Consider the following 25,473-nt stretch of genomic DNA (forward strand, 5'->3'; position numbering starts at 1 on the left):
TTCAAACGAGAAATAGTTTGACCAAAGTTAAAAAATTGCTGGACAATAAAGTCTCGGAAAACACAAAATGACTAACAAAAATTGGGAAGGAACTATTCCACGATTTAGTAGGACGACCGCGGGAATTAATTAGCACAAGTTTTGAAACAGGTTGAAATCGTTTGCCATTACTTCCTTTTCCAGAAAAACAATGTATAATAAAACAATTATTAGATTCGGTTTATGTGATATTCGGAATAATCAAGGTCTCGGCAAGTGTTATCAGCCTCAGCCTTCGGCTTCGGCTGATAACACTTACCTCGACCTTGATTATTCCGGATATCAAAAAAAACCTCATCCAATAATTGTTTATAATTGTTATTTTTTAATCGTCGAGATCATCAAGAACATTTTCTCTGAAGACGAGTAGACCTTTGCACTTGATTCATCTATCCATTTCTCTGTCCTTGTTTTTTTTTTTACCTGCGCTTCATCTTTAAATTCCGCAATGTCGATCGATATCGGCGAAGAATAATTGCAAACAGCTTACATTGTTTCTCTATCACCAGTTGATTACTCTCCATGTGGGAAGGCACGTAAACTGATGAAATATGGTGTTCACGGTATTGAGTTTAATCTTAAGGACCTCGTTTATTTTCTCATTTTAAATTTCTTTGCGACCACAGGGGAAGAGGGTCTGAATGGGGGGGTCCACATGTCGGTAGACGGTTAAAAATACCTTACTTTGTCGGTTGTCGGTTAAAATTTTGGACCTTTGTCGGTTGTCGGTAAATCTCAGTTAATGATTAAAAGTGCAAGTTAATTATTAATATTTGTTAGTTAATTTACGCAGTTTTAAGACTTTAAACTCTAGACGATATGAAAATTTGTAATAATTCATTATTTGGTTGCACTAAAACCTCGTTAACTCTGTTTTTTAAGCAACGTGTTCGTCTAGTACCGATAAAATCAGTTTGCATCAGCAAATGCTCGTCAAATATTACTTACACATCGAGCGAAACTGAAATTTGGACCGTTCTCAGAAAAGAATAAATTAAAAGGCAGTGTTATTCATTTACCAATATATAAAACAGAAAGATGCTTATAAACTCTTTTACTCGCTTCTTCTATTTGTAAGGGATTTTTCTTTTCAATGTTTGCTTTCCTGAAAAATGGACGGTGTATACAAACATTCCGTTCAACAAAACAGCAAATAAAAACGTGGAACCAAAGGTTAACCACGTTAATGTTTGAGCTTAATACTTAACAACAGAACTACATGTGAAACGCTGCACACTAAAACTAATACGGCTAATAGAACGTTCCACACACCGTTGAGCTCACTGCTGCTTTCATCCAATATTAAACTGCCGATCCGTTACAATTGCAAATTTTCGCACTTTTTCCCGTAAGCGTTTTCGCCAGGCGAAATAACTTCAGCGAGAACCCGCCAATGCCAAATTAATGCGCCTGCTCCTTTAGCCCTAAAAAACTCCGTTAGATTTTTTTTCGCTTGGAAACAACGTTATGAGATTTTTTTTTCCACCGGAACCCGGCTACGATGGCGTTCGATGGCAACCTCCTCGCCTTACAATCACTTAACAATTCCGCTCATGGCCTGTCACCACATGAATAACCAACGCGCAGTGATTACCAGCCACTGTTCTACAAATGAACCTCCGCTGCTGCTCGAAAAGGTGACAGGAAACTTTATAATTGACAAAATTTTGAATTGGTGTGGTAAGGTTACTTCTGAACTAGACATTTCCTAAGCTAGCTAGACATAAATTCAAAATGCTGTTCTTTCTGAATACAAACGTCCGTATAACATCGGACCATGTCGGTTATCGGTTAGAATTTATTTGTCGCTAATCGGTAATTTTTTCCTCGTTTTGTCGGTAGCTGGTAATATTTTTCGCCCTTTGTCGCTAGTCGGTTAACCCCATTCAGACCCTCGGGGAAGGGTGGTAGGTGCAGAGGGCAGATGAGTATTTTCAGTGAAGGCAAACTCAGTGACTATGTGTAACTCACTCGTCGATAAAGCTTTAAAGCGGGGTCTAGAGCTGAAAACAGCGAACTACATTGTATATTTCATATGTTAAGTTATAAATCTGTGGGTTGCGCAAGTCCACAAAATGCACAAACAACTAAATCTTCACGTTATCACACTTCGCTATTATTCAAAGGAACCAGTCGACCGAGATCTAGAGAGACGAATCGCCCGAGGAGTTCTTCAATCCAGTGAACAAACCAATAGGAAGCTAAACTGGGTGATAACTCAACAGCTAAAAGCATTTTAATCATGTTCATACGGCTAAATATTTTCAAGAGTTTCTAAACAGTATGAGAGGTTTGTTTGTCTTTCATAAGTAGAGAATAGTTTATTTCGAACTTGCTGCCACATAACAATAATGAAAAAAATAGTTAGACTGAAGTATAAGCTTAATTAGGCGAATTGCTTTTCACCTGCAGACATCTCTCCAGATAAAACAGTTTCTTAGGTTAGATAATTTAAGATAAATTATACTAATTGCCACCAGACGAAAAGATAAATCAGTCAAAGACAAACTCGCTTTTTATTTTCCAAAATCGGGCTTCGCAAGGGGTATGGGGCTTGCCCTGCAAACGGCGCGGAAGCAACAGTTGATTCGGCGAAAAACATAAAGTTACTATGTAACGATCGATCGGAAGCGATCGGGGATTCTCATATGATTGTCCCGATCGCCTGGTATGAGCGAAGACGTACGAAAAAATTAGTAATCATTTCAGCTCTAAATCCAACACAGTGGAAACCTTTAATGAAAGAACAAACCCGGTGGCCTCCTATCGTCTCAAATATTGCAGTTTTATGGCGAAGAAGGGAAAGGAAAGCTAGAAGAATAGAACACGGGTGATCCAAGCGATCAAAGCTTGTGGTCCTTATTGATACAACAAAGAAAAAGATAGTTTTGAATGAGTGTTTAGATGTAAAGATAAGATACTTTAAAAGCTTAGTATGAAGGAAATTTGAATAGAGTCTCGTAAAACAGGTAATGCTGTATGTTTATATTCTTTGGCGTAAATATGTTTTTTGGCCCTTTCAGACTGGCTCATTTTAGAGCTGCTAAAATGAGCCTGAGTTGGGCCCGAGAACATCAACTCCATTGTTATATTATCGTTTTGATTGGTCAACTTTCTTCCAAGTGGAAAAAATAATAATAAGTTGCTGTATTTCAGTCGGCATTGAGAAAAGTTCACCCACAGTAAGTTCTGATTGAATATCAGGCTAAATGTTTGCAAAACTTGGAAAAAAAATCGCAAGAATATTAGTTTGCTCTAAGCTTGAAAAGGAAAATTACAGAATTTTATATAATTACAGCAAAGAAATAACCAGTTATAAATGACAAGATATTTGAAAGTTTGGCGTGATGATCATATAATTTCCCGCTGACTCAGTGAACTGAGTGAGTTTCGCTCGAAGAAGACGAATCGAACCTACATTCACTTGCAGCTTGAGGTCTTCTTCGAGTTCTGTAATTCCTCTTTATCTAGCTGAGAAGACTGAGAATTTGCTTTTTTCGCTAGGCTTTATTGAAATTTTGTCGTTTAGAAACTCAGAAACACTTTGCCCAGTGCTTCAACTCAGACAAACGTAGCTTGAAGTGCTGCCAGCCAGCAAGAAAACGGAGCAAACGGCTGAACGGTTTTAAGTTCTGATTGGCTGGCTTCGTTATTTTCTTGTTTCTGATTGGTCCACGGCAGCGGGCTTAAATATGTTTTCGCCCACTGAATTCTCCATTTACGCAAAATACGCCACAACGCCTGATGAAACAACTATAATTGAGAACAAAGGATAGTGACTTTTTTTCGTAAACGAACCAATAACGTTAAAAAATACAAAAATAGCTCTTCAACAAAATTTGAAAACACAACAAGGTCAGTTGTGGATAGCCTGCGTTGCAGGCGTCTGTGTAGTTTTAAGCGCGTTTTTAAAGAGTGCGCGATCGCAAAAAGGCCGCGCGAGGAAAAATCGAGGAGACGTGGCCCCCTCGCGCCTTTCGCGTTTCCCATACGCGCGCTCGAAACTACGGCGCCTGCTACGCAGGCTAGTTGTGGACGATTTTCAAAGGTTTCTGTTTTAATTTTGCAGTCACAAAACGAGTTTTCAAGCTAAATTTTTCGAGTAAAATCAAAAATTATGGACAATGGGATCTTCAGAAAAATATAGTCTTAAAAATATAGTATCGATTGGTCCGCTCCGGTTCCTTTTCCCGCGAAAATGGCACACATCTAGATTCCCGGCCGCTTCTTTCGGGAAAATGAGCCCGCGGGACAAAGACTGGACCCGAGAAGGCGGCGGAAATAGAGCCCACCAACAGGTTGGACAGCGGCTAAACAACTTAGCGAGTTCTTCAAGATGGCGGACGAGGTTGTCGAGGTAGTCGAAAATGAGAGAAAATCTTGTGCATTTTTCTTGAAACGAAAAAATCGGTTTTGTCGAATGACAGTTGGAGAAGGAAGAAAATATTGTGGAGAACATATGGTTGTTGCAGGAGAATCTGAGGTAAGTATTTGCCATGGGGTAGTAGTTGTACTTCAAAATAAAAATTAAGCTTAATTATAGAAAGGATGTAAGGTATTTCAAACACTGAGAGACTTTACTTCAGTTAAGGGGCGACTGAACTTGTTTGGGGCGACGTAACTTCAGTATAGTATATATTTAGTATATTTCATTGCCTGATCTCCAAAGTGTCCGTAATAAAGAGGTTAAGCTTTATATGAATTTGTCCCGTGGGGCCGAGGTTTAGTGTCCGTTGTTTGTATTCTTGGTTTGCAACCACGTGACAGGGCGGCCATGTTGGATGACAAAACAATAAAACATATTTTTTGCGGAATTTGCATAATAAAAAAGTTTAGTTCCCAACGGAGGAGAATGCTTTGTTCCTGTCATCCAACATGGCTGCTGTGACGTCAGCTGCAAACCAGCAATTAGAGAGGGTCCATATTATAGTCTGAGGTTTTTTCTAAAGAAAATATATGAGAATCTTGTTGGGACATCAGAGATTGTCTGTAATAGAGAAAAATCCTGAAAAATGGCTCAAATCAGATCAGAATTTCCCACCTTTAACTTAGAGCAAGACTTGGCAACAGTGCCATAGCATGTTACCCTGCTTCGGTCTATTACTTATAACATCAAACTTCCTGTCACTCGAATTTAATACGAAAATGTTAACATTCCAATGCTTTATTGTCTAAGAGGTGAAACTATAATTAAAGCCAAATATTTTCCAAGGTGAGGATGACAATAAAGGTTAATTGCACCACAGTCATATTAATGACTGCCCCACCCCCTCCCCCCTCCCCAAGCTTACTACTAACAGGTACATGTACATGTACATTATAAGCATGTCACTGAATAAGAAAAGTGGCCATTTTTGTTGAAGTTCATTTTCTTTTTTGTGACAGGCTGGAGGTAGGAAAAGGATTACCTGTCCTTTGGATAAGAAACAGTAAGAATTAGTTCCTTATTGAATTAAACTTTAAAGAATTTATTTAATAATCTAATAAAATTCCAAAAATACATGTAAGCCCTGAGAGAATAGTTGCTCATTGTCCCTTTCAGGTGCCGACCTTTATATTTTTCATTTAATGCTAATGTCAGCTGGCTGCCAGGCTCCACTAGCTACTATGGTTATTCCAGGCAGCAAATACTCTTACTTTTTTTTAATTAGATGTACAGCTTTCTGTATTTATAATTTTGTAAGGGCAAAAGTGCATTAAAGATTACTGTTGTATCTGAGATTTAGGGGGGGAACTGTTTTTTAGGGGAAGTGGGGGATTTTTAAGGACGGTGCCTACTAATAACAAGGTATTTTTGCCCGGCCGATGACTATGCAAGAAATGTAGATGTTACAGAGGGCTATTGAAATCCAAAAAGAAAATTGGGGGTAGCCACACAAATTTTCGAGATAATTAGGTTTGAAATCTGGAAAAAAGTGCTGATGTGGCATTTTAAAATAAAGTAAAACTAAATACAATTTCCTTACAAATTCCATTTGAAATTGGTTTTTAGTGCAGAATGCACTATTGTGATGGTTTGTTGGGGCTGTCGTCCGCTAAACCCCTAAAGCCCTAAACCCCTAAAGCGCTATGGTGTAAACTTTAATAGTCAATTAATTAATTAATATCAATTAATTAATTATTCCTGTGGAGGGGGTGGGGGTGGGGAGCACCTGACCGTACCCCTAGGTAAAACCTGGAGCACATCTACGTTACTTTCATATGAAGATCTCAAAGGTATATATTTGTTTCAGAAAACCCTTTGCTCTCCTTGTGGTACTACTCAACGTTCTAGGGCAACGTACTTTACGCCAAACGCATGTGCAGTTTAGTCTACGTTTTTTGCTGGATGTCTCATGAACATCGCTTGTATAAGTTGTATTGCGTGTTTGTGGTAGGATTCCTGCAGACTTCGTGGCGCCAAGTGAAAACCGCAAATTAATTAAATTAGATTTTTAGACTTTCACAGCGCTTTCGTAATTAGGAATGCAAAAACTTGCACCGGTATTTTTGGCGATTTTTTCCTTATAACCAGGAAACAAATATCCTAGCTGTACTGCATTTTAAAAAAACCTTTCGAAAGAGATGTTTTTTGACCAGATTTGCTCTTTACTTTTTGAGAAACGTCTTTCGTGCAGTTTAAACCGCAAGTTTATTAAATTAAAGTGAAATAATTGGCTTTATTATTGAAAGGAAGACAAATGCCATCGATGTCGCCGTGAAACAAAAAAGAGACAAACGAACAAAGGGTCACGTTGCGGCATTTTCAAGGAAAACAACAAATGTATCTTGTTACAAACGAACAGAAGTATCGTGTTACGTTTGCAAAGATAGCGTAACAAAAACCCGGGAAGGAATACAAGTGGTGTTTCAACATCTAATTGCAAGTAAAATAAGGAAAAATAAACACGAACATAAAACTTACAATACTTTCAATTGTCGACTCCATTGCATTCTGCACTGTCCTTTGAGTCTCTGAGTTCATGAACAAAATCAACATTAAATATGATCACTGACAGAATTAAAATAATTACACCTGTACATTTGAATCCTGATAACTGGAACCTTCAAGGGAAATTTAAGGAGGTTTGAGATAACAGGAGTTCGAGTTATCGAGGGTAAAATTAGTAAGGAAAAATAATACCTGGAGGGGTATCAGAAAAGGTTCGAGTGGGAGGTTCAAGTTATCGAGATTCAACTGTATGCATGTCTTGGATTTTGAAAGGGACAGCTGTTTTCAGGATAAATTTTTCTTAATTGTTTTAACTGTGTTGTACAAAATGTAGAAAACTGTTTTTTTCTTTATCATAGCACTGTGTTTGAAGACCAGCTTGAAAAGCATCTAAAGAAATGCAACCAAACAAAAAAGACTCGAGTGGTAAGGCTGTGAGTAAAAAATTAATATGTGAGTGTATGTAATTTGTGTAGTCAATGGAAATTAACATGCAGGATTTTTGGTGGATAGGCATCAGTGCTACTCATGAGTTTGTGTGGACCTTCTACTATAGGAAATATCCATATTATACTTCCATCATTCTTACCTTTAACAGTGTCATGAACAATATTATTATTCTAGCCCTGAATTCGTTTCAGTAATATTTTCATTACAGATTTGCCAAATTAAAAAGCCTAAAATGTTAGGTTGTAATGAGTGGCATTATTTTTACCCAGGTATACTTCAGTGCTAATATCAACTCTGGCATACCAAACTATGAATTTTCTCCTGCAGAAAAGGTATTTATTAAATGCTTTTTGTACTGATGTACTTACATAAGTATATACATGTTACAAATTGTTCCTGAAGGTTGTGAATCAAACAGTTTAATCCTTTTCCCAATTCCCCAATCCCATTGAAACAAATTTACAGTAATCATTAAATAGAATAAATCTCTTTCACCAGCTAATTGTTAACATTCACTTCAATGGCACTCATTGGCATTAGTGTTACACTCCTTCTTATAAAAGCGTGAACACTAAAAAATATGTCTGGAATGTTTGTGTTTAGCCAATCACAAGCGAGAACTTCAGACCGCAGAAACCACAAACAATAAATGAGTTTCTATCGGTCACGGAGCAACTTAAGTTCATATTTTGTTTCAGGATACACGCTCTGTCTTTTTCAGGAATTTAAAGAACTGCTATTCTTTCGTATAGAGGGCCACATCCAGAACATGGTTTCAGGGATTTTTGAAAGAAAAAAAAAAGGACAGCTTCTCTAGCGACGTTATACGACATGGTTCAGCGCATGCAGTATGTTGTAGACACGTCTAGACATAAGATGTAAACACGATAAACCGAATATAAAATACAAAATTGTGGAGTTTTCGTTACTGATTGTAAATCTTTTCGGTAGAACAAGGGATTCGATTTATTTTGGCAAACGATTTCAACCTTTAAACAATAAGAGGTTCCGTGATCGTAAGACTGCAAACTGCAAAGGCTCCAGACGAAAATTATTGAAAATGTTGGTATGATTGGTGCAAAGTAAACAGTCACCTCAATCGCTCAATCGTTTGATTTTCGCTTTTCCTTCCCGCTATCGTTTCGCTGTTATCGAAGAAACGAACCCTCCTTCTATCAGTGTATCAAATACGAATTGCAGATACGAATTCGTTACAATTTTTGAAAATTGCCGGCAACTGGGGCAAATCGTAGCGTCGGGCGCATCGGTTTTTCATTTTTTTTATAAAAAAAAACACTCAAACATATTCTTCAGTAGGGCAGTGAATGTTCTCAAAAAGGAAGGAATTACAGTTAGTGTTTACTTGTAAATTGGAGCGAAACGAGAACCGAATATCGTTCCGTGACCGATGGAAACCCATTCGTTGTTTGTGGTTTCTGCGGTCTGAAGTTCTCGCATGTGATTGGTTAAAACACAAAGAACATTCCAGACATATTTTAAGTGTTCACGCTTTAATAAGAAGCGGTGTAACATTCCAAGCATGGCACTATAAGGGTTTGATTAGGTAAAAGGTAGGGTAGTCTGCATTTGAGCCTAGTGGTCCATCAGGCTGGAACTCATCAACCTGTTTCCATAGCAGATAGGATAATATGCGAGCCAGCGAGGCATGCGAGCCATGCGAGCCAAAAATCCCTAATCCCAATAGAAGGCTAACCGCAAGTTACCTAAGCAAACTGTAGCCTAACCAGGTCCTATTTAGGCTAACCAATGTGCTATTTAGGCTAACCGAAATGGCTCGCATGGCTCGCTGGCTGGCAGATTATCCAGACCCTTTCCAAAGTGTTACATGTAATATTAATAAGCGACTAAAGGAGTACATGTTGTACATGTATTTCTACTCCCCCTGGATGGGATGCTAGTCTGTTGCAGGGTTACCTCTAGCATCAAATTTGCTGATACCAGTTTATACACTTCGGTGAAGAGAGGCAAGGTAAGAGTAAAGTATCTTACCCAAGAACACAATGGTGTGACACCAGCCAGGGTTCAAACACAGACCACTCGATCTGGAGAACAGTGCACTCACCATTAGGGCACCACGACTTCCACAGATTTATTTTTGTTTTTAATTTTTATTCACATCAGTAAACTTCTTATTAATTGTCTCCTGTCAGTTGTACATTTTAATTTTCTTGAACGATTCTAAATGCTTAAGGATATTTTGTCTATCTTTACACTGTAGGTCTCATTGAGTTCCGTTTCTCAAGAGAAAGTATCAAGGTTGATTGACAAAGTTAAACAATGTTGCAAAGGTACATACATGTACACTGAGATCTAAAGTTTGTCCTATTAATACACCATATTCGTATTCCCAGTATTGAACTGGAACTACAATGTAGCATGAATAAAAACTAATGCAGGTAATCTTTTAAAAAAATTTTAAACAATACGACGCTCTTTTTTGTAATAATCATTCTACTGCGTTGGCCTCCATTACAAGCCAGTAGTTCCAGTCCTTAATATTGAGAATACAATTATGGCCTATTGAAATTTAGGTTCAAAATTTAACTATATGCAAATAAAAAATAGCAAATTGAGAAAGATATGTAAATTTCTGGATGTGATCTTACATGTAACATACTGTACATGTATAATTTATACTATCATGTTTGCTGCATAAAGTCTTTAAAACAAATTTTTTTTGCAAGAACAAAATAATTTGCCTTCATAAATAGTTTTTGATAATAATTATTATTTACATGTACGTGGGAGGTGCAGTGGCTTAATGGTTAGTGTGCTATGAGTGGCCCAGGTTAGAGCCCTGCTGGCTGGGGTCTTGGGCAAGACACTTGCATAGAAACCAGAGATTAAAACACTTGCCTGATGGGACAGCAGAATCAAAAGGCAGGGCTAGACGAACCTTGAGTGACCTTCTAATTACACTCGCCCCGATCAATTTTTACTCCCCCAGTCTCCTCAATTAAAGAAAGGAAAATTTAGCCCCCCTCCCCCCACAAAAAATTAATAAAAAAAATAACTTAAATTTTTAATCACATTCGATACTCGTCGTGCACCATGGTGGTCGATCGCGATACAGACCGCAGTTTATCTTGTTAATAAAAATCGCCAAAAATAGACCTTACTCCGCAATAAAACCATGAGCACACTCACTTTTTAATTTGATACGCCCTCCCAAATTCCTGTAGTGTCGAAATTGTACAGACAAAGAGGCGGGAAATCGGGAAATGGCCATTTTCCTGGGTTTTGTGGCTCGGTGGACAAGTTAGTGTATTTACAAGTATGTCCATCATGTATAAACAATCACCAAACTGAAGCCATTTTTGTCTGTTACAAACCCGAACGCAGCTTTGTTGGAGATTTCAAAATGTTAATACATGTAAGCTATCGGCTTGTGGACAGTGTAGATTATTTTGAAGTGAAAAGTAAAAGTTACACTTTGGATAATATGTTCTGGGCATGAAAATTGTACTCGCCAAACCGGGCGAGAGATCCATGATTTGTACTCGCCCAACAGTTTTCACACTCGCCTGGGCGAGCGCTTATTTCCAACCCTGTGTTCGCCTTTTAATTACTCATTTACATTATCTTGTGGGGCCAGGTTGTTTGAAAGCTGATTAACACTGACTCAGAATTAGAACATGATCGAATTTGGTTCAAATTTTTTTGTATAATTAAAGTGTTTAATTATTGTTTATTAATATAAACAGAAAACAAAACTGAAAAGTAAAAAAAAAAACGGAAATAAAAATTCACACTAATCATGGATTAGCTTAATAATTTGTGCTCTCAACAACCAGGCCCTATAGTTATTGTGAGGGTAATATCAATAATTATAAAATCTTTGTCTCAATGCAGTACATGTTCCAACAATTCCAGAGGAAATACTGTCTCACAGTGTATTTCAAGAAGAGCTTTCAGAAATGGTGGACAAACCTGCCATTTTGAAGCATTTAAAACAGCAGGTAGTTTCATCTCTTACCAGTTTTGCATTCTTTTAATTAGCATGCCTCATGCATTGTTTGTTTTATAGTGGTTGATTCATAGGGTAGGATCCTCTTCTATTCTCCTTGTCTACCATTCATGTATACCGGTACTTGTACATGCATAGTGTACATCAATGTTGCCATTTCGTGGCATTTCTGAACTCTAAATGCCCATCTGTTGGACTTCTTTTAACGATAAAAAACAGTTTTTCTGTTCATCTTTTTTATAATAACTGTCTGTATCTTTTTATAATAGTAATTTTTATTGTGCAGGCTTCTCTTATTGGTCATATGGACAAGCTACATCTTTTAGAGCTAAGTACAATATTTATGGAGTTCGGAGCTGGGCGAGGTACAGTTTGTAAGGTAGTCATTCAATACTTTGTCAAGAAAAGTTTAATTATTATAATTCGATTTCTCACAACTCTCGTTATCAATGACAATTTTTTTTGGAATTTTCACCAACTGTGGAAGTAGAAAATTGTTTTAATATTGTAGCCATAGTTTATCAGATGTAGTATGGTCAAACCAAAAGATGCAGATTGAGGCATACCCAATGGTAGTTGATTTACAAAAATTTGTCAAAATTGAATTTGTTAAAATTGTCAAAAATAAACCTGGCAACAAGAGGTGTAAAATGGGCCAACAAAATCAGGTCAGAGCAAGCTACAACAGAGAGGATTAGCTGCAAGCAACATGCAGCAGCCACCTCTCCCCAGCAACCCAACTTTGTCTGCACCTGCTGCTGCAAAGACTGCCACTCCCGTATCAGACTGGTCAGTGTCACAAGGCACTGCAGTTAAAGGACTGACACGTCTGCAGGGCACATCAGCTTTTCCCTTCTGTATAGAGCTCTGCCAACAACAAATTTGTTAAAATATTCTTTTAGGGAAATTGTCTCACTGGCTTCAGATGGCGCTTGGGAATTGTGTAAAGGATGTGAACTATCTTCTTATTGACAGAGCAAATAACAGATATAAGGTATGTAGAGTTGGTCACTTTCTTTATCCCATGTCATGAAGAATACAGCTAATCAAATAGCTGAAATACGTTCAATATTCTATAGTGTCCGGTCTGTGCATACAGGTTGATGTATTCAATGACTGTATTTTTCTGGTGTTTGTCCCAATTTTCCACTGCATGGTTTGGTATGATTCATTTCTTGGAAGTTGCAGAACAATTAACAGCAAAGAAAATTGGTGCACTGTCTGGCTTCCCTCTTTCATCCAAGTGTATTTCATATTCATTTTTGCTTACTTTTTTGTGTTAAGTATTGGACTCGAGGATTGTTTTGATTCATCATGAATCTTTTAGGACATTGACATTAAAAGAAATGAAACAGTGTACATATTAAGTGTCACAATCACTTCTTTACCTAAAAGGGGTTCATGTCCAAAAAAATGAACAGTTATAAGTTGCTTATTTTAAATAAGAAACTGTAGTGCTGCATCAGCGGGCAAATGAAACTAAAAGTTCAAGTGATTAAGATAAATTAACTGCTATTGCAATGACTTCACCTAATCAATAAATGTTTTTCAGTATGATCGTTATCACAGAGGCGAAGATCAAGGACCATCCTTCCAGCGATTAAATATAGATATTGAACACCTTGATTTAAGTAAGTATCATTTAATTCAAATTATTTTGTGTCTATATTGTTAACCCACTTAAAACCTTACAATCACATAATTATACAAGTACATGTACACTGTGTCTTATTTTAAGGCCCACAATAATTTATTCTGATTTGAACCACAACTTCATTTACATCGCTATCAAAAGATGTTCTCAATTCATTTATAGTCCATTAAGAAGCATAGTGTGGAAATGTAGTGATATTGACAGAGTATGGTACGTACTACATGTACCTCTAGTGTTCAGTAAAACAAATGCATCAAATGCTTAAAGCCAGGTGGCAGCATTTCATCAGTAAATAAAGCCAAGGGGCAATAATAGCTTATGGATAACGTTAATATTGGAGATCATAAACTGAGAGAGACTGAAAGAATCAAAACATGGCTGGGACATTGCTTTATTTGTTACCTTATGACATGAAATTTTCACGACACGTTAATTTCGCGATTTTGAGGTGCGCATATTTCGCAATATCATTTTACATGCCCCTGAATTAAAAAAACCCGACTTCATAATGCCATTAAATGAAAAATAACGTCAAAGTTAACAAAAACGCAAGAGCGGGACTAAATCTCGGCAATAGCAACAACAGAACAGTTTTCACAATGTCTACAAGTACGTGCATGAGTTCGTGTTCTTGAGTCAATTGACGACAACATCTATTTAGATTGTTAATTCCTCCCTTTAGTGGTACTTAATTTATTCTTTCTTGATTATTGACATAATGTGAGTCACTTAATTTTCGCGTCATATGTTATGTTTTCGACACTTATTGTTCGCGTCACTTTAATTTCGAGATTTTTTGGTAATCGTGATTTCATGTATTAAGGTAGACTGAATACACAAAGTATTCAAACAATACTATGTTGTTTTGTTCCAGGTAAGGTGCCATGCATTCAAAACAGTAAACAGAAAATTGTTGCCATCAGCAAACATCTCTGTGGAGCTGCTACAGGTGAGATGTTACAGTAACTGCATGCACATGTACACTAACAGACTGCTTCTGTGAATGTTTTAAATCAGTCAGTTGGAGCATGAGCAGCTAAGGTGTCCAAACAAGACAGTAAGTGGTATGTTGTGACTTTGCTGTTTACATGTTGCCTACTTGACAGGTAAACACTTATTTGTCACTTGTGTACAAACAAACAAAAGACCATCAGTTGAAGTTTAAAAAGAAAAAATGGAAGCCTGCATGTTTAAAAAATATAATACATTTTTGGATAGCTGCAGCATTAGTTAAAATTAAGTTTAACATTTTAGTGATGAAAAAATCTTGTTCAATGTTCAGCTTTTCCCAGTTAAAACTAATAAGTACAGTAAACTGAATGTTACACCCTTTATCACTTGATTCCATTTTCTTATTTACACCTGCATGTATTATAATTTCACAACGAATTTGCATCTCAGTGCGTCTTTCAGTAACACGCAAGTTGCATGCTTTATCAACGGTTGCGTTTTTAGTTACTGTCAGTCATCTTAGTGTACCTCTCAGGAAACAAGCTCGCTTCAAAGGGGTTCAAAAGGTCACTTCTGTTGGTTTGTTATTGGTAGATTTTGATCAGGTTGTTTTTCTTATTTTAACGTTGGTTGACTGTCGTCGTAAAAAGCGGCAGCGAAAAATGCAATCGTTTACAAGGTTTTTGATTACTTTAGAGTTCGCATGTTATAGTGCGGTATTGAAAGGCGCAGTAACATCACTGTCATTCATCATTTAGATTAAAAAAGGAAACTTTTTTATTTTGGTAGACTTGACTCTCAGATGCCTGATGGAAACATTAAGTAAGTCTGGCCATGACTCCAGTTTGGAAAAGAACACAAATGAGAGGTTAGTGTTGTACAGTGTGTATAGTGATATTCTTTCAAAGAAGTTTTAGACCTCTGTTACCGGGCAATTGCTGAAAACTACAATTACTGTATTGTTAATATGGATTGGCCATGCTGTAACATTTTTTAAGCAAAATTATGTAAAGGAATGTATTTTTATCCTTGTTCAAAACTGACCATTTCCTATCATTTATTAAACACTGTTCTAACTAAATCCAGTCAGTTATTGTTGGGGATCGTGTGAACTACATGTACATGTGTAGGTATGATTTTTAGCCATTTGAGATAAGGCTAAGAAACGTAACCTTTGCCTGAAGTTTTCAATATAAAGTTTATAATGTAAAATATATTTAATTTTTCTCCTCACATGTTGTAGCGAAAGCAAGAGGGTAAAGCTGTCTCCCGTTGAGAGTCCAGTGAAAGGTGTGGTATTGGCCCTATGTTGTCATCATTGTTGTTCCTGGCCTCAGTATGTTGGTCGGCCATTTCTTCAGAATCTTGGGTTTACTGCGGAAGAGTTTCATCTGCTGTGTTGCCTCAGTAGCTGGGCGACCTGTGGAATAAGGCTTAAGAAACGACTCAAAAGAAATGCTGAGCGGACTGATAACAACACAGGTGAAGAACTGCTATTTTGTCTTGTAACGTTTAGCCTTGAGGTACTGATTATTATTATTATTATTATTATTATTATTATTATTATTATTATTATTATTATTATTATTATTATTATTACAAGTGAAACCGGTAAAAACAATATATAATTATATATCCCATAGAAAACAGGTAAATGTGAAAATAGATTAGTGTGTATCAATCAGATCAATCTGCAGCTTACTTTCATAAGCAAATGCCCACATTGTGCGGTTCCAGAAAATATCCATACCCACCCCAAGGATGGTCATTGGAAATTCCGAGGGGGATGAGGGTCTCAATAGTACAAACTTTTAAATAAAAGATGAAGCAAAACTAGAAATCCCAGGGGGTGGGAGGGTCCAAACCAAAGAACCATCCTTGGGGGAGGTATGGATATTTTTTGGAACCACACCCTGTGGAACCAAGCCTGTGCTGCAAAAAAACCTGACACATTAACTTAACCTGGAGTAAAATTTGTGGTCTGCGATAAAAATTATGTAAATTCTCTGTTATTTCATTATTTTTACATGTTTTTATTGAAACAAAAATGTTTTGTCATGAACCTCAGAATGGTTTTAAAACTTACATGTAATTAAGTGTCAGTATTTACATGAAGCCTTATTGGGTTCTAGGAGAAGCCACGAGCCAAGCAGCCCACACTGCCGGAGCTTATCCCGGTTTCTGCAGCATTAAGCGGCTAGGAATATTTCTACTCCCCCCTGAATGGGATGCTAGTCCACTGCAGGGTCCCCCCCCCAGCATTATGTCGCCGGTACCCATTGATACACCTGGGTGGAGAGAGGCACTATGAGAGTAAAGTGTCTTGCCCAAGAACATAACACAAGTGACCCCGGCCGGGGCTCGAACTCGGACCGCTCGATCCGGAGTCCGGTGCACTAACCATTAGGCCACCGCGCCTCCCATCTTATTGGGTTCTGGGATGTTCATATTATATAAAAAGCCATCAATGTATATTCAGGTTTAAACTAGCAACATGTGGGAATCAATCATGTGATAATTTTATTACATTGACACAGTGTGTATTTTTGAGTTCATTTTGACTAACAGAAATGCCCTTGCAAAGTCTTCCAAGTAACCTGTAAATAGAAACAAAACAAACAAAAAACTATTATTTTGCTGAAATTGCTATTTTCCAGCATGCAGACTGTATATTAAAATTAAATGGCCCTTTTCAGTGTGTGAAAACTGGCTGCTTTTATGTTAGGCCAGTGGATCCAATATTTTTTTCCACTTGCTACTGTAGATAGCCAAATGACATTTATGGATTTTTATTTTTTGTTGTAGTTGTTTCGAAAGAAACATGTGGCTTCGGGTAAGCTTATAATGGTTTCACCTTGCCCAGTCTACCTAGGTCAGGCAAGGAAGAAATCAATTTTCTTTGCACCCTTCCTTTCATTAATTATTGCAGAAAAATGTCATATTATTTTAATAATCTTTAAAAATGTTTTGGACCCTAAAACTGAATTTTGTAATCTGTTCATTTCAAAGCATTACATCACTGAAATCTATGTTTGGTATTCTTGTAGAGCAAGTTGCCAACAAAAACTAAGCTGAAGTTTATTTAAATCGAATTTACAGCTACTGCTTGGCTAATTTTAATATGAGTTAAAAAAACTTGGGTCTTGACAAAGTGCGAGCCAACAAGTCATGAGAGCCATTCCACTATATACAAATAGCACATTGGTTGGCCTAAAAAGCTCCCTGGTTAGCCTAAGCAGTACTCCAGTTAGCCTGAGTATAGTTAGCTGAGGTGGCTTTAGGTTATGCTATTTATTGGAGTTAGGTATTTTGGCTTGTATGGCACTTATGTGTCATGAAACATACGAGCCATGAAAGCCATTCCAGTTAGCCTACATAAGATTCCGGTTAGCCTATATAGTACTCTGGCTAGCCTTAAAAGCACTTTGGTTGCCAAAGGGTACATCATGTTGCTTGCAGTTAGCTTTATATTGGGATTAGGGTTTTCTGGCTTGCTTAAGTTTAAGGCCTCGCGAATTTTATTCATTGCTACTTTAAAATGCTACTGTAGGTCATCCAACAACTGAAAATACAGGCCTTAAAAACAAACAGATTTTGTGTAAAGTAGACAAATGTCTGGACAAAAAGCAGATCTTAAATGCCTCAGGCAATGAATGTGTGTAGAGAGAAGGAAGGGAATTGCCAGAATTGACTGTCACATAACTATGCGTAAAACTAAGAGATCAACAATTACCTGAACTCCATAGTTTAACTCACTGAACAGTAATCCAGAATGTCCTGTCAAAACATTAGGCATTCTATTAGTCCCTGACCTGTAAACCACAAAATGCAAAGGAAACGTAAATCTATGTTTACCAATACAATAAAACATCATGGGAAGAACAAATTTTGAGTTAAGAAATGGTCTCATTTATTAAACATACCCAAAAAGGCATTCCAAAACGTTAGTAGCACTGTTTAATTAAAGTCTAGATTAGCTACCAGGCTGACTGCAAGTAGTCTCTAGTCTAACTTAAAAAAAGAGATCACACTGAGCTGAAATGTTTCTTCCAATTTCAAAGGAATCACATAAAATCTTCCTGACGTAATTTTTCTTTGCGGTCTAAAATGGCCATTTGGTCAATATTTTGAGGAACATTTCCTCATGTATAAATAATGAAAGGATGCGAGTCTTATTAATTTGGAAAACAGTAGCTTAAAATTCAGATAACGAACATAAATAACAGTTGTATGCCTCGACGAAATGACTGCCATTTAATACTATCGCCTTGTTCTCACCATTTATTTTTTTACGCCTAGCCAGGCTTTAATTCCAGTAAGCTTAGTTGATAATCATGATAAACGTCGAAGACATATTAAAGCTTTAACCAGTCTAAAAAAATCATTGTTCAATGAGAAACGCTCACCTCAGGTCCCTGTTAGTTTCTTTTGCCCACGTTTTCGCACGTTTCTACTCATTCCATATTCTTCTTTATCCGGAATACAAATAAAGGAGGTTTTCCCCACGTTTGGGGACTCGTTTTGATCGCGTCAAGAAGGAAAAACATCGACAAAACTGTCCTCTATAACTCAAAATGTTGTCGCATAGTCGCCATTTTGAAAATGCTCTTCATGAGCCCACAATACGGACCACGGGGAATCCGCTGGGGTGACCACCAGCAGGGGGAGGGGGAGGGGCAGCTATTTAACTTCTCCCCAGGCCCACTCCTTTCGTCTGGAAGAAATTACATTCAACCTCGCGAAAAGCAATTGAAATGAGAAAAAACTGACAACGCTATTATAAAGAGCATACACTCCCCCCTTTGGCAAAATTTTCTTTTATTCCTACCGCAAATTGTTGTTGAGAAGGAAGCCAACAAACTTTTCAGTTGTATTTTTTACTGCCGTCCTTTTTTAGGAAAAAGTAATAATGGCCATTTTTATAAACACTATTTAAAAAGCTACAACTTGGCGTAAAAAAATCTTAAGAGAGAGATACAGGTAAAGTTTTCAAGCGAATTTAAAACTGCGGTCCGTCCTGGTCACGTGACCAATGACGTCATAACAATAAAAGTGATAAAAATGTACTTAACATATAAATATCTACCAACATGTAATTTTTTGCTTCCTCACATTTAATGCAACGCCAGATACGCACTTGTACCCAGACTCCCACTTTTTGAAAATTGTACATAGCCCCCTTAATTTTTTATATTTTTTTCGGTACCCGGGCAGTCTGAAATACCTCACACCAATGTGCTTCAAACTGCAATGACTGCTTTTTCAGTAACAAAATATCTTTGTCACAGTGAGCAAAAACGAACTTCAGGGCAATGTCACGTGACTAATGACGTCATCGTCCTACGACTTATACAAGAAGTAGTTTATGGTAAGAGTTATTTCTATACGACGGACTACTCCTGCTGACTTCAAACTGACCAAGTTATTTGGCATTGACGATTTTTCAGTTGCAAAGGAGTTTGGGAAGGTTTTTATTATAATTATATATTGTTTTTATAATTATTATTATTATTATTATTATTATTGTTATTATTATTATTATTATTATTATTAAAACCAGTTATTCGATATGTCAAATTGCATGGCGACTTTTCTTAACTAACGCTGAAAATAATATCAGCTTTCCAAATTTACGTTTATCAACTTCAGTTTAATAATAAACTGAGCGTTTCACTTGCCTGCCGATGCAGCACAACAGTTTCTGTAGAAGCTATTTTTTTTTTTTTTTTTAAGTATAGCGTGGTCATCTGAAGTGTTCCCCCAAGCTAAACCTTCATGCAATCGTGTACATTTTAGGTCTGGACCACATAGCTGATTCAGATAACAGTTTTCATTTTGGCCAAGCTTTTCAATCCATTTTCTGTCTTGCGGATATGTTTCATCTGGAAATTAAACCGGATACAGTGTACCCGAAAAGTATTGAATTTTGTATTCATGAACTCTGTCAGGAGTCAAGTACAGTGCTTGTTCCATGTTTGAGTTTGTGTTTGTTTTTATCATTGTTTTCAGGCGATAACATAGACAGTGATGACTGGGATAGTGATGGAGATGAGCAACTTGATATTTCAATAGAAAAAACTACAACACAGGAAAATACTTCAAAGAACGATAAAGGAAAGAGTGAGAATTACGATGAAGACAGGTAAGCCCAAATTCCGGCAAGTGCACAGTCAGTGAGCAAATCTGAGACTTTAACGGGATTTGAAACCGTGAATTTCGTGAGGTTGATGTACAGCGCACAATAAGTGGTAACTTATCCGCAGTGTAGCTATTATTAGCCTATCTCCACGAGGCTTCATAGCTCGGTTGGTAGTATTGGGTTCGGATTCCGTTGTGGTCTCAGCTTTCCTTCTTTGCACTGTTGTTGGGTTATTGCAATCGTAGTTCGGTAGCGCTTTTATAGTGTTGTCTATGCAGACTGCATTTATCACATTTGAAACCATTTGCTGTCCAATGAAGAACGTTGTTATAATAACGATGACTAACTAAGGTGTTAGAGAGAGCATAACCGATGACATCTCTTAAACTGAGTGCTGTTTTCCATTGGTTCGTTCAACTGTGATAATATAAGCTACATCGGATTAAAATTAATTAAACCACCTTTAACCTGGTGCGACGTGGCTCCCCAGGGCCATTTGATAAGAAAACACTTTATTCTTTTTACGTCTCACTCTGCACTCACAAAGTCTTTACTCTTTACACCAAACAGCACAAGACTCAGTCTTGTACATAGCATAGCACGTAGTTCGGTGGGAATGTGGTTTTCTAATGACCAAACTAATGATTTTCCAGAATTTAGCGCCTTAAACAGCATGCTTGTGCTTATGTAAGTCTGAGCGAGAATGTTGTTGTTCATTCAATCAGATACAAAAGCCGGAAAACCAATTTTGATTCACTTTTCACTCACCTTTCCTTTTTTTCCAACTTGTTGCTGGTTACGAGTATTTCGTTCAACTTATGGGCACTAATTGTTTTTGCAAGTTTTCCTGCGCTTGTCACCGGTCACGTGTCTTTGCTTTGAGTGCTGGTTGGTTAACTGCACTGTTTGGATTACGCGGCTGTTTCCCGCACTTGCCATGTTTTTGCCGCGCTTTTTTCCTGAGCTTGTCACCGCTAGCAAATTTCCCCTGCTTTTTACTGGTCACGTGTTTTTGCTTTTAGTTCTGTTTGTTTTTAATGACTGCACTGTTTGGATTACGCGACCTTTTCAGCGCTTGTCATGTTTTTGCCGCGCTTTTTCCCGAGCTTGTCACCGGTTACATGTTTTTGGTTAACTTAATCAAATTTTCCCACCCTTACATGTCTTTGTTTTAAGTTTTGATTGCTCTATATCGTTTTCTTCCGACGAAGTGGTTGGGCTGTTTTGTTTGTTTTATGATAGTCATCAAGCTAATCCAGGTCAAGAAAATCCAAAGGAGTAACCCCAAAACTCTAAAACTATTTCATTTTTCTTTCAGATGGTCGAATTACACCGTATCTGAGAGAGAAGAAATAGGTCGACAATGTAAGCGGCTCATAGATGCTGGCCGTCTGTGGTATCTGGAGTCACTTGACTTTAGTGCTAGGCTGGCGTTCTATGTCGACTCCGCGGTTTCGCTGGAAAATGCTGTTCTTTTAGCAACCCCAAGGACGTAGCATTGGCTAAAAAACGATTAAATAGAGCTTTAACAACATTGTACGTTACAATTCAATTCTCTGTCGGTGATGTATAAAGCATCCCGACCTTCAGTAAACCGTCCGTCTGTCCGCCCAATCGTCCGTGCGAACTCAGCCCCTCAAAAAAGCAGTTTCTGGGTTTTTTTTTTTCACTTGCATTTTAAAAAGTTGTATTCATCTCAACCGCCTGCCCTTACTTTTAGCCCCTCAGTTGTGCATTTCTGTATGTTTCTTTTTTTCCTGTAAAACATGGCGTGCAATGTAGGCTTTGTGTAAAGTAAATTCTGCGTCGTCGAGCCAAGTGGCCCATACCGACCTTGAATAAAATTTCTTTTAATGATCATGACCGCACACAAAGCCTATTGGTAGGCACGGTGGCCTAATGGCAAGAGCGTTGGACTCCTGATCGAACGGTCCGGGTTGAGCCCTGACCGGGGTCAGACCGGGGACACTTTGCTCTCATTGTGCCTCTCTCTACCCAGGTGTATAAATGGGTACCGGCGAATTTAATGCTGGGGGTAACCCTGCGACAGACTTGCATCTCATCCAGGGGTTAGAAATGCTTTTAGTCGCTTCATGCTACTGAAACCGGAATAAGCTTCAGACTGATGAGCCACCAGGCTCGAACGCAGAGCACAAGTGCTCAGTCGTCAAGCTTCTGGGCGATCTCTAACAAAACACAGGACAGTGCAATGTTGATCAACTCTAAGGCTTTGTGTCTAGTTTAGTTCATATGCTTATTGCTTGTGAGAACATATGGTTGCGTCAAACTTGTAAACCAGGCGTTAACCGTAGCAAACCCATCAGCTTAATCACAACTGACTTTGCCTGATTTGTCGAGAATTACCATCGCTCTTATTGGTTACAGCGGTGCAAGCTATTAAAAACAATCAGAATTTTAACCCAAAGCAATAACCGATCAAAAATAACTATTTGAAAGAAATTCGAACATCTCATTCACGGCTAGTTATGAATGGAGTGAAAATATAAGCGAGTTTCAGTCTGAGTTCTTTTAATATAATCTTATAATAACTGTTTTGTTTATATGGACTTTAATTTTGAAAAAATGTACAAACTAAAAATGTATATATATTTCAGTAAATTAGCTACAATCTTGTTTGCGCTGGAATATCTCCAAATCTACGATTGAATAAACATGTTTGTTCGCGTAAATGTCTCCTGTCAAGCTCCGTTGGTCGTAATACTTTTTCTCTTAAATATCAGTAATGAGAAAAGAGAATCTGATCAACTTGTCGAAGTTGTCTTGAACTTGAGACTCAATGATGGAGTTCCATGCCAATGAAGCAATTTCTTGTAATCTGGTACCTCTTCGTTAACCGATTAGAACGCTAGTTTGCTATTCTGCTACATCTGCTGTTACTTTCAAATTGGAGTAACGTTGAGATCCTTGATGAACAAATTCATACTGAATAAACGAGTCCAAAGCCACCTTCAAACTATTAAAACGGATTCAATGCGGAAGAAACGAGTTCAACGCTACCTTGAAACAGGGTCTGACGGGTTCAAGACCAACTTAACACTGAAAGTAACGGAAGTTACGTACAAGACTGAATATAAAGGGTAGACTGAATGTAACGGATTCCTTCACACTGGATGTAACAGGTTTGACACCACCTTCACACTGTATATATATAACGGGTTGAACACAACCTTGAAACTGGATATAACAGGTTCGGTGCTACGTTGGCTGGATATAACGGGTTCAAGGACGGGTTAATCGCCAATTTTAAACAGGACGAGGAAAGTGCGTTTCCTTTTTCCGTAAGCTCGTTTCTTGTGATCTTGTCGTGGCGCCGTTTTCCTTAGTAGTAACGCTCTTGACCGTTTCTTTAGGCTTATTTTGTTGCATCTAGATCTGTTTATCCTTTTTCCAAGTAGACCACGGCACTTGCTTTCAACTTGTGTTACCGTTGTCAAGATGATTAAAATGGCTACCAGAAGTACCGAAGACTTCATGTTTGTTTTGTCTTTGTCTATATATATGTGAACGGCTGTAAAAAGATAAATTATCCGTGAGCATGAAATAAATTGTACATTAGTTGTGAGGGGATTATTTCGAATTACGTTTACGGTGTTTATTCAGTGGAGGGGGACAGGGGGGCGGGAGCCCGGGAGAAAAGGGGCGGGAAGCGGGAGGAGAGAGGGCGGGAAGCGGGATTATTAAGGTGGCGGGAACTGGGAGAAAACGAGTGAAATTTCGTAACATTTCATTATATTTCGCAATAAACATGGAACAAATGGGAGATAACAGCTACGGAAAGGGGCGGGAGGTGGGAGTAAAAGGTACGGGAAGTGGGAGTAAAAGGTACGGGAGGCGGGAGGTTCATTCCCCCCTGACCCCCCCACTATTCAAGAAATGCGACAAATTCTGGAAAGTAAATAGATAAATACGTAAACAAGCCAAATGAAGCCGAAATCATTTTCCGCGTCCCCATAGCCCTTTTCGTTTCTCGTAGCAGGCGGTGCCATGGCACGAGAAACGAAGGGCTCTGGAGACGCAGGATTTCCAGTACTAGATTCTAGGACTTCCGGTCTACATGAATGCAGTCACTGCGTTTTTGACTTCCGTTCAAGAATTCTTTGATTTAAACAGCCAATCAATCGTTTCTCGTGCCAAGCCTTGCCGGCCAAGAGAAGCGGTAAGGGCTATGGGGACGAGAATGGTGTAGCATACGATTGAAAAACTAGTTATATCTCCTTGATCGAAATTTTGACATCTGGGCTTCTATAAAATATCTCTCACCGGGAAGAACGGTCGGATGCTAGGCGGAGCCACCACCCGGGATACGATTGAAATACGATTTGAGACAATTCCAAAGCCAGTCATTTGCGCGTACGATCTGGTTAGCTTTTACCCAGTTCTTTGCTACCTCAACGTATATAACAAAACGTTTTTTCTAACGCCGTCAGGTCAGGAAATTTTATTTTGATTCAGGAAAAATTGACATTTTGAAGAAAAGTCAGGGAAAATTGAAATTATAATACCGTTGATTTAATAACATAAATGGTTGGAAGAAACATTTCAGGTCAATAAGATCTCAGCGATGTGTTCCTTTTTTAGAAGCTGGAAGCCGTAACTTATCTGACATTTTGTATTTATTTGGCTAGAGAAAGTGTATTTTTATCAGGCAAGAGAATTTTGAAAACTGATGTCTGTTGCCGCCATGTTAATTTCACTTGTGTCTATAAAAAGAAGGAAATGAAGTAACATTCAATTGCTTACCTCAAAAATATTCTGAACGGCTTGACATTCGCTTCCACTTTGTTCAGTCAATTTTAAATGCCTGATTACACTGTGCACAAATCAGTTTATACCCTCTAAGCAGCTGTGGCTGAAATTCTCAGCGCGATTTGTATTTTGGTGCCATTTGTGCCACCGGCTGACTTATCTGATATTATTTGGCAACTTCAGAGGTGGCACAGCTCTGCTTGCAAAATATTTTTATTCTTTATCTTTTCTCACTCACTTTCCACTAAGAAGGTATTTTGGGAATGAGAAGATCCGATAAGGTTTTAACGTTTTCAACTGCGGTCGGCATCTTTATGGCGGTAACACGCTTCTAATAAAAGGAGCTTCTTCTATTGACCAGGCCCTTCTCGGTCAGCTCTTGTATAACGTGAAGAATCTAACAAAAGAGCCTTGTTTACGGGCACGCTTTTTTGCCTTGGTACTTCAGTTCTTAAAGATAGCCTCGTCCATGACAGCTGAGAACGATTTTGCTTTCGGTGTTTATATTGTGAAATTGAAAAGCAGAGACCGATACAACGTAAAATGAGAGAATT

The 25,473-nt window shown here is 38.0% G+C and overlaps 1 protein-coding gene and 1 long non-coding RNA gene across 4 annotated transcripts in view; one reads left to right on the top strand and one right to left on the bottom strand.

Annotated features, from left to right (window-relative positions):
• LOC144660640 (tRNA:m(4)X modification enzyme TRM13 homolog) overlaps positions 1 to 23,719 on the top strand; it is a 124,349-nt gene extending 100,630 nt beyond the window's left edge. The window contains exons 2-15 of one of the 3 annotated variants that reach the window (XM_078521335.1): positions 4,397 to 4,522; positions 5,425 to 5,468; positions 7,330 to 7,396; positions 7,690 to 7,752; positions 9,660 to 9,729; positions 11,294 to 11,400; positions 11,695 to 11,773; positions 12,311 to 12,402; positions 12,961 to 13,039; positions 13,937 to 14,011; positions 14,803 to 14,881; positions 15,257 to 15,495; positions 20,023 to 20,155; positions 21,471 to 23,714. In XM_078521335.1, the coding sequence (XP_078377461.1) occupies positions 4,460 to 4,522; positions 5,425 to 5,468; positions 7,330 to 7,396; positions 7,690 to 7,752; positions 9,660 to 9,729; positions 11,294 to 11,400; positions 11,695 to 11,773; positions 12,311 to 12,402; positions 12,961 to 13,039; positions 13,937 to 14,011; positions 14,803 to 14,881; positions 15,257 to 15,495; positions 20,023 to 20,155; positions 21,471 to 21,648 (1,368 nt within the window). In that variant the 5' untranslated portion in view covers positions 4,397 to 4,459 and the 3' untranslated portion in view covers positions 21,649 to 23,714. Of the gene's footprint in view, positions 1 to 4,375; positions 4,523 to 5,424; positions 5,469 to 7,329; positions 7,397 to 7,689; positions 7,753 to 9,659; positions 9,730 to 11,293; positions 11,401 to 11,694; positions 11,774 to 12,310; positions 12,403 to 12,960; positions 13,040 to 13,936; positions 14,012 to 14,802; positions 14,882 to 15,256; positions 15,504 to 20,022; positions 20,156 to 21,470 lie in introns of those variants that run through there. The other 2 variants (XM_078521331.1, XM_078521323.1) reach the window with 2 other exon arrangements.
• Positions 16,517 to 18,825, bottom strand: LOC144661158 (uncharacterized). Its single transcript, XR_013572223.1, has 3 exons — positions 18,420 to 18,825; positions 17,747 to 17,825; positions 16,517 to 16,610 (listed from the first exon to the last, which is right to left on the bottom strand). It is a non-coding gene; the product is annotated as an uncharacterized LOC144661158 (long non-coding RNA).
• Positions 23,720 to 25,473: the final 1,754 nt, after the last annotated feature.

This window comes from Oculina patagonica, chromosome 1, assembly GCF_052425735.1.
Source record: "Oculina patagonica isolate OP01 chromosome 1, crgOcupat, whole genome shotgun sequence".
Lineage (NCBI taxonomy): Eukaryota > Metazoa > Cnidaria > Anthozoa > Scleractinia > Oculinidae > Oculina > Oculina patagonica.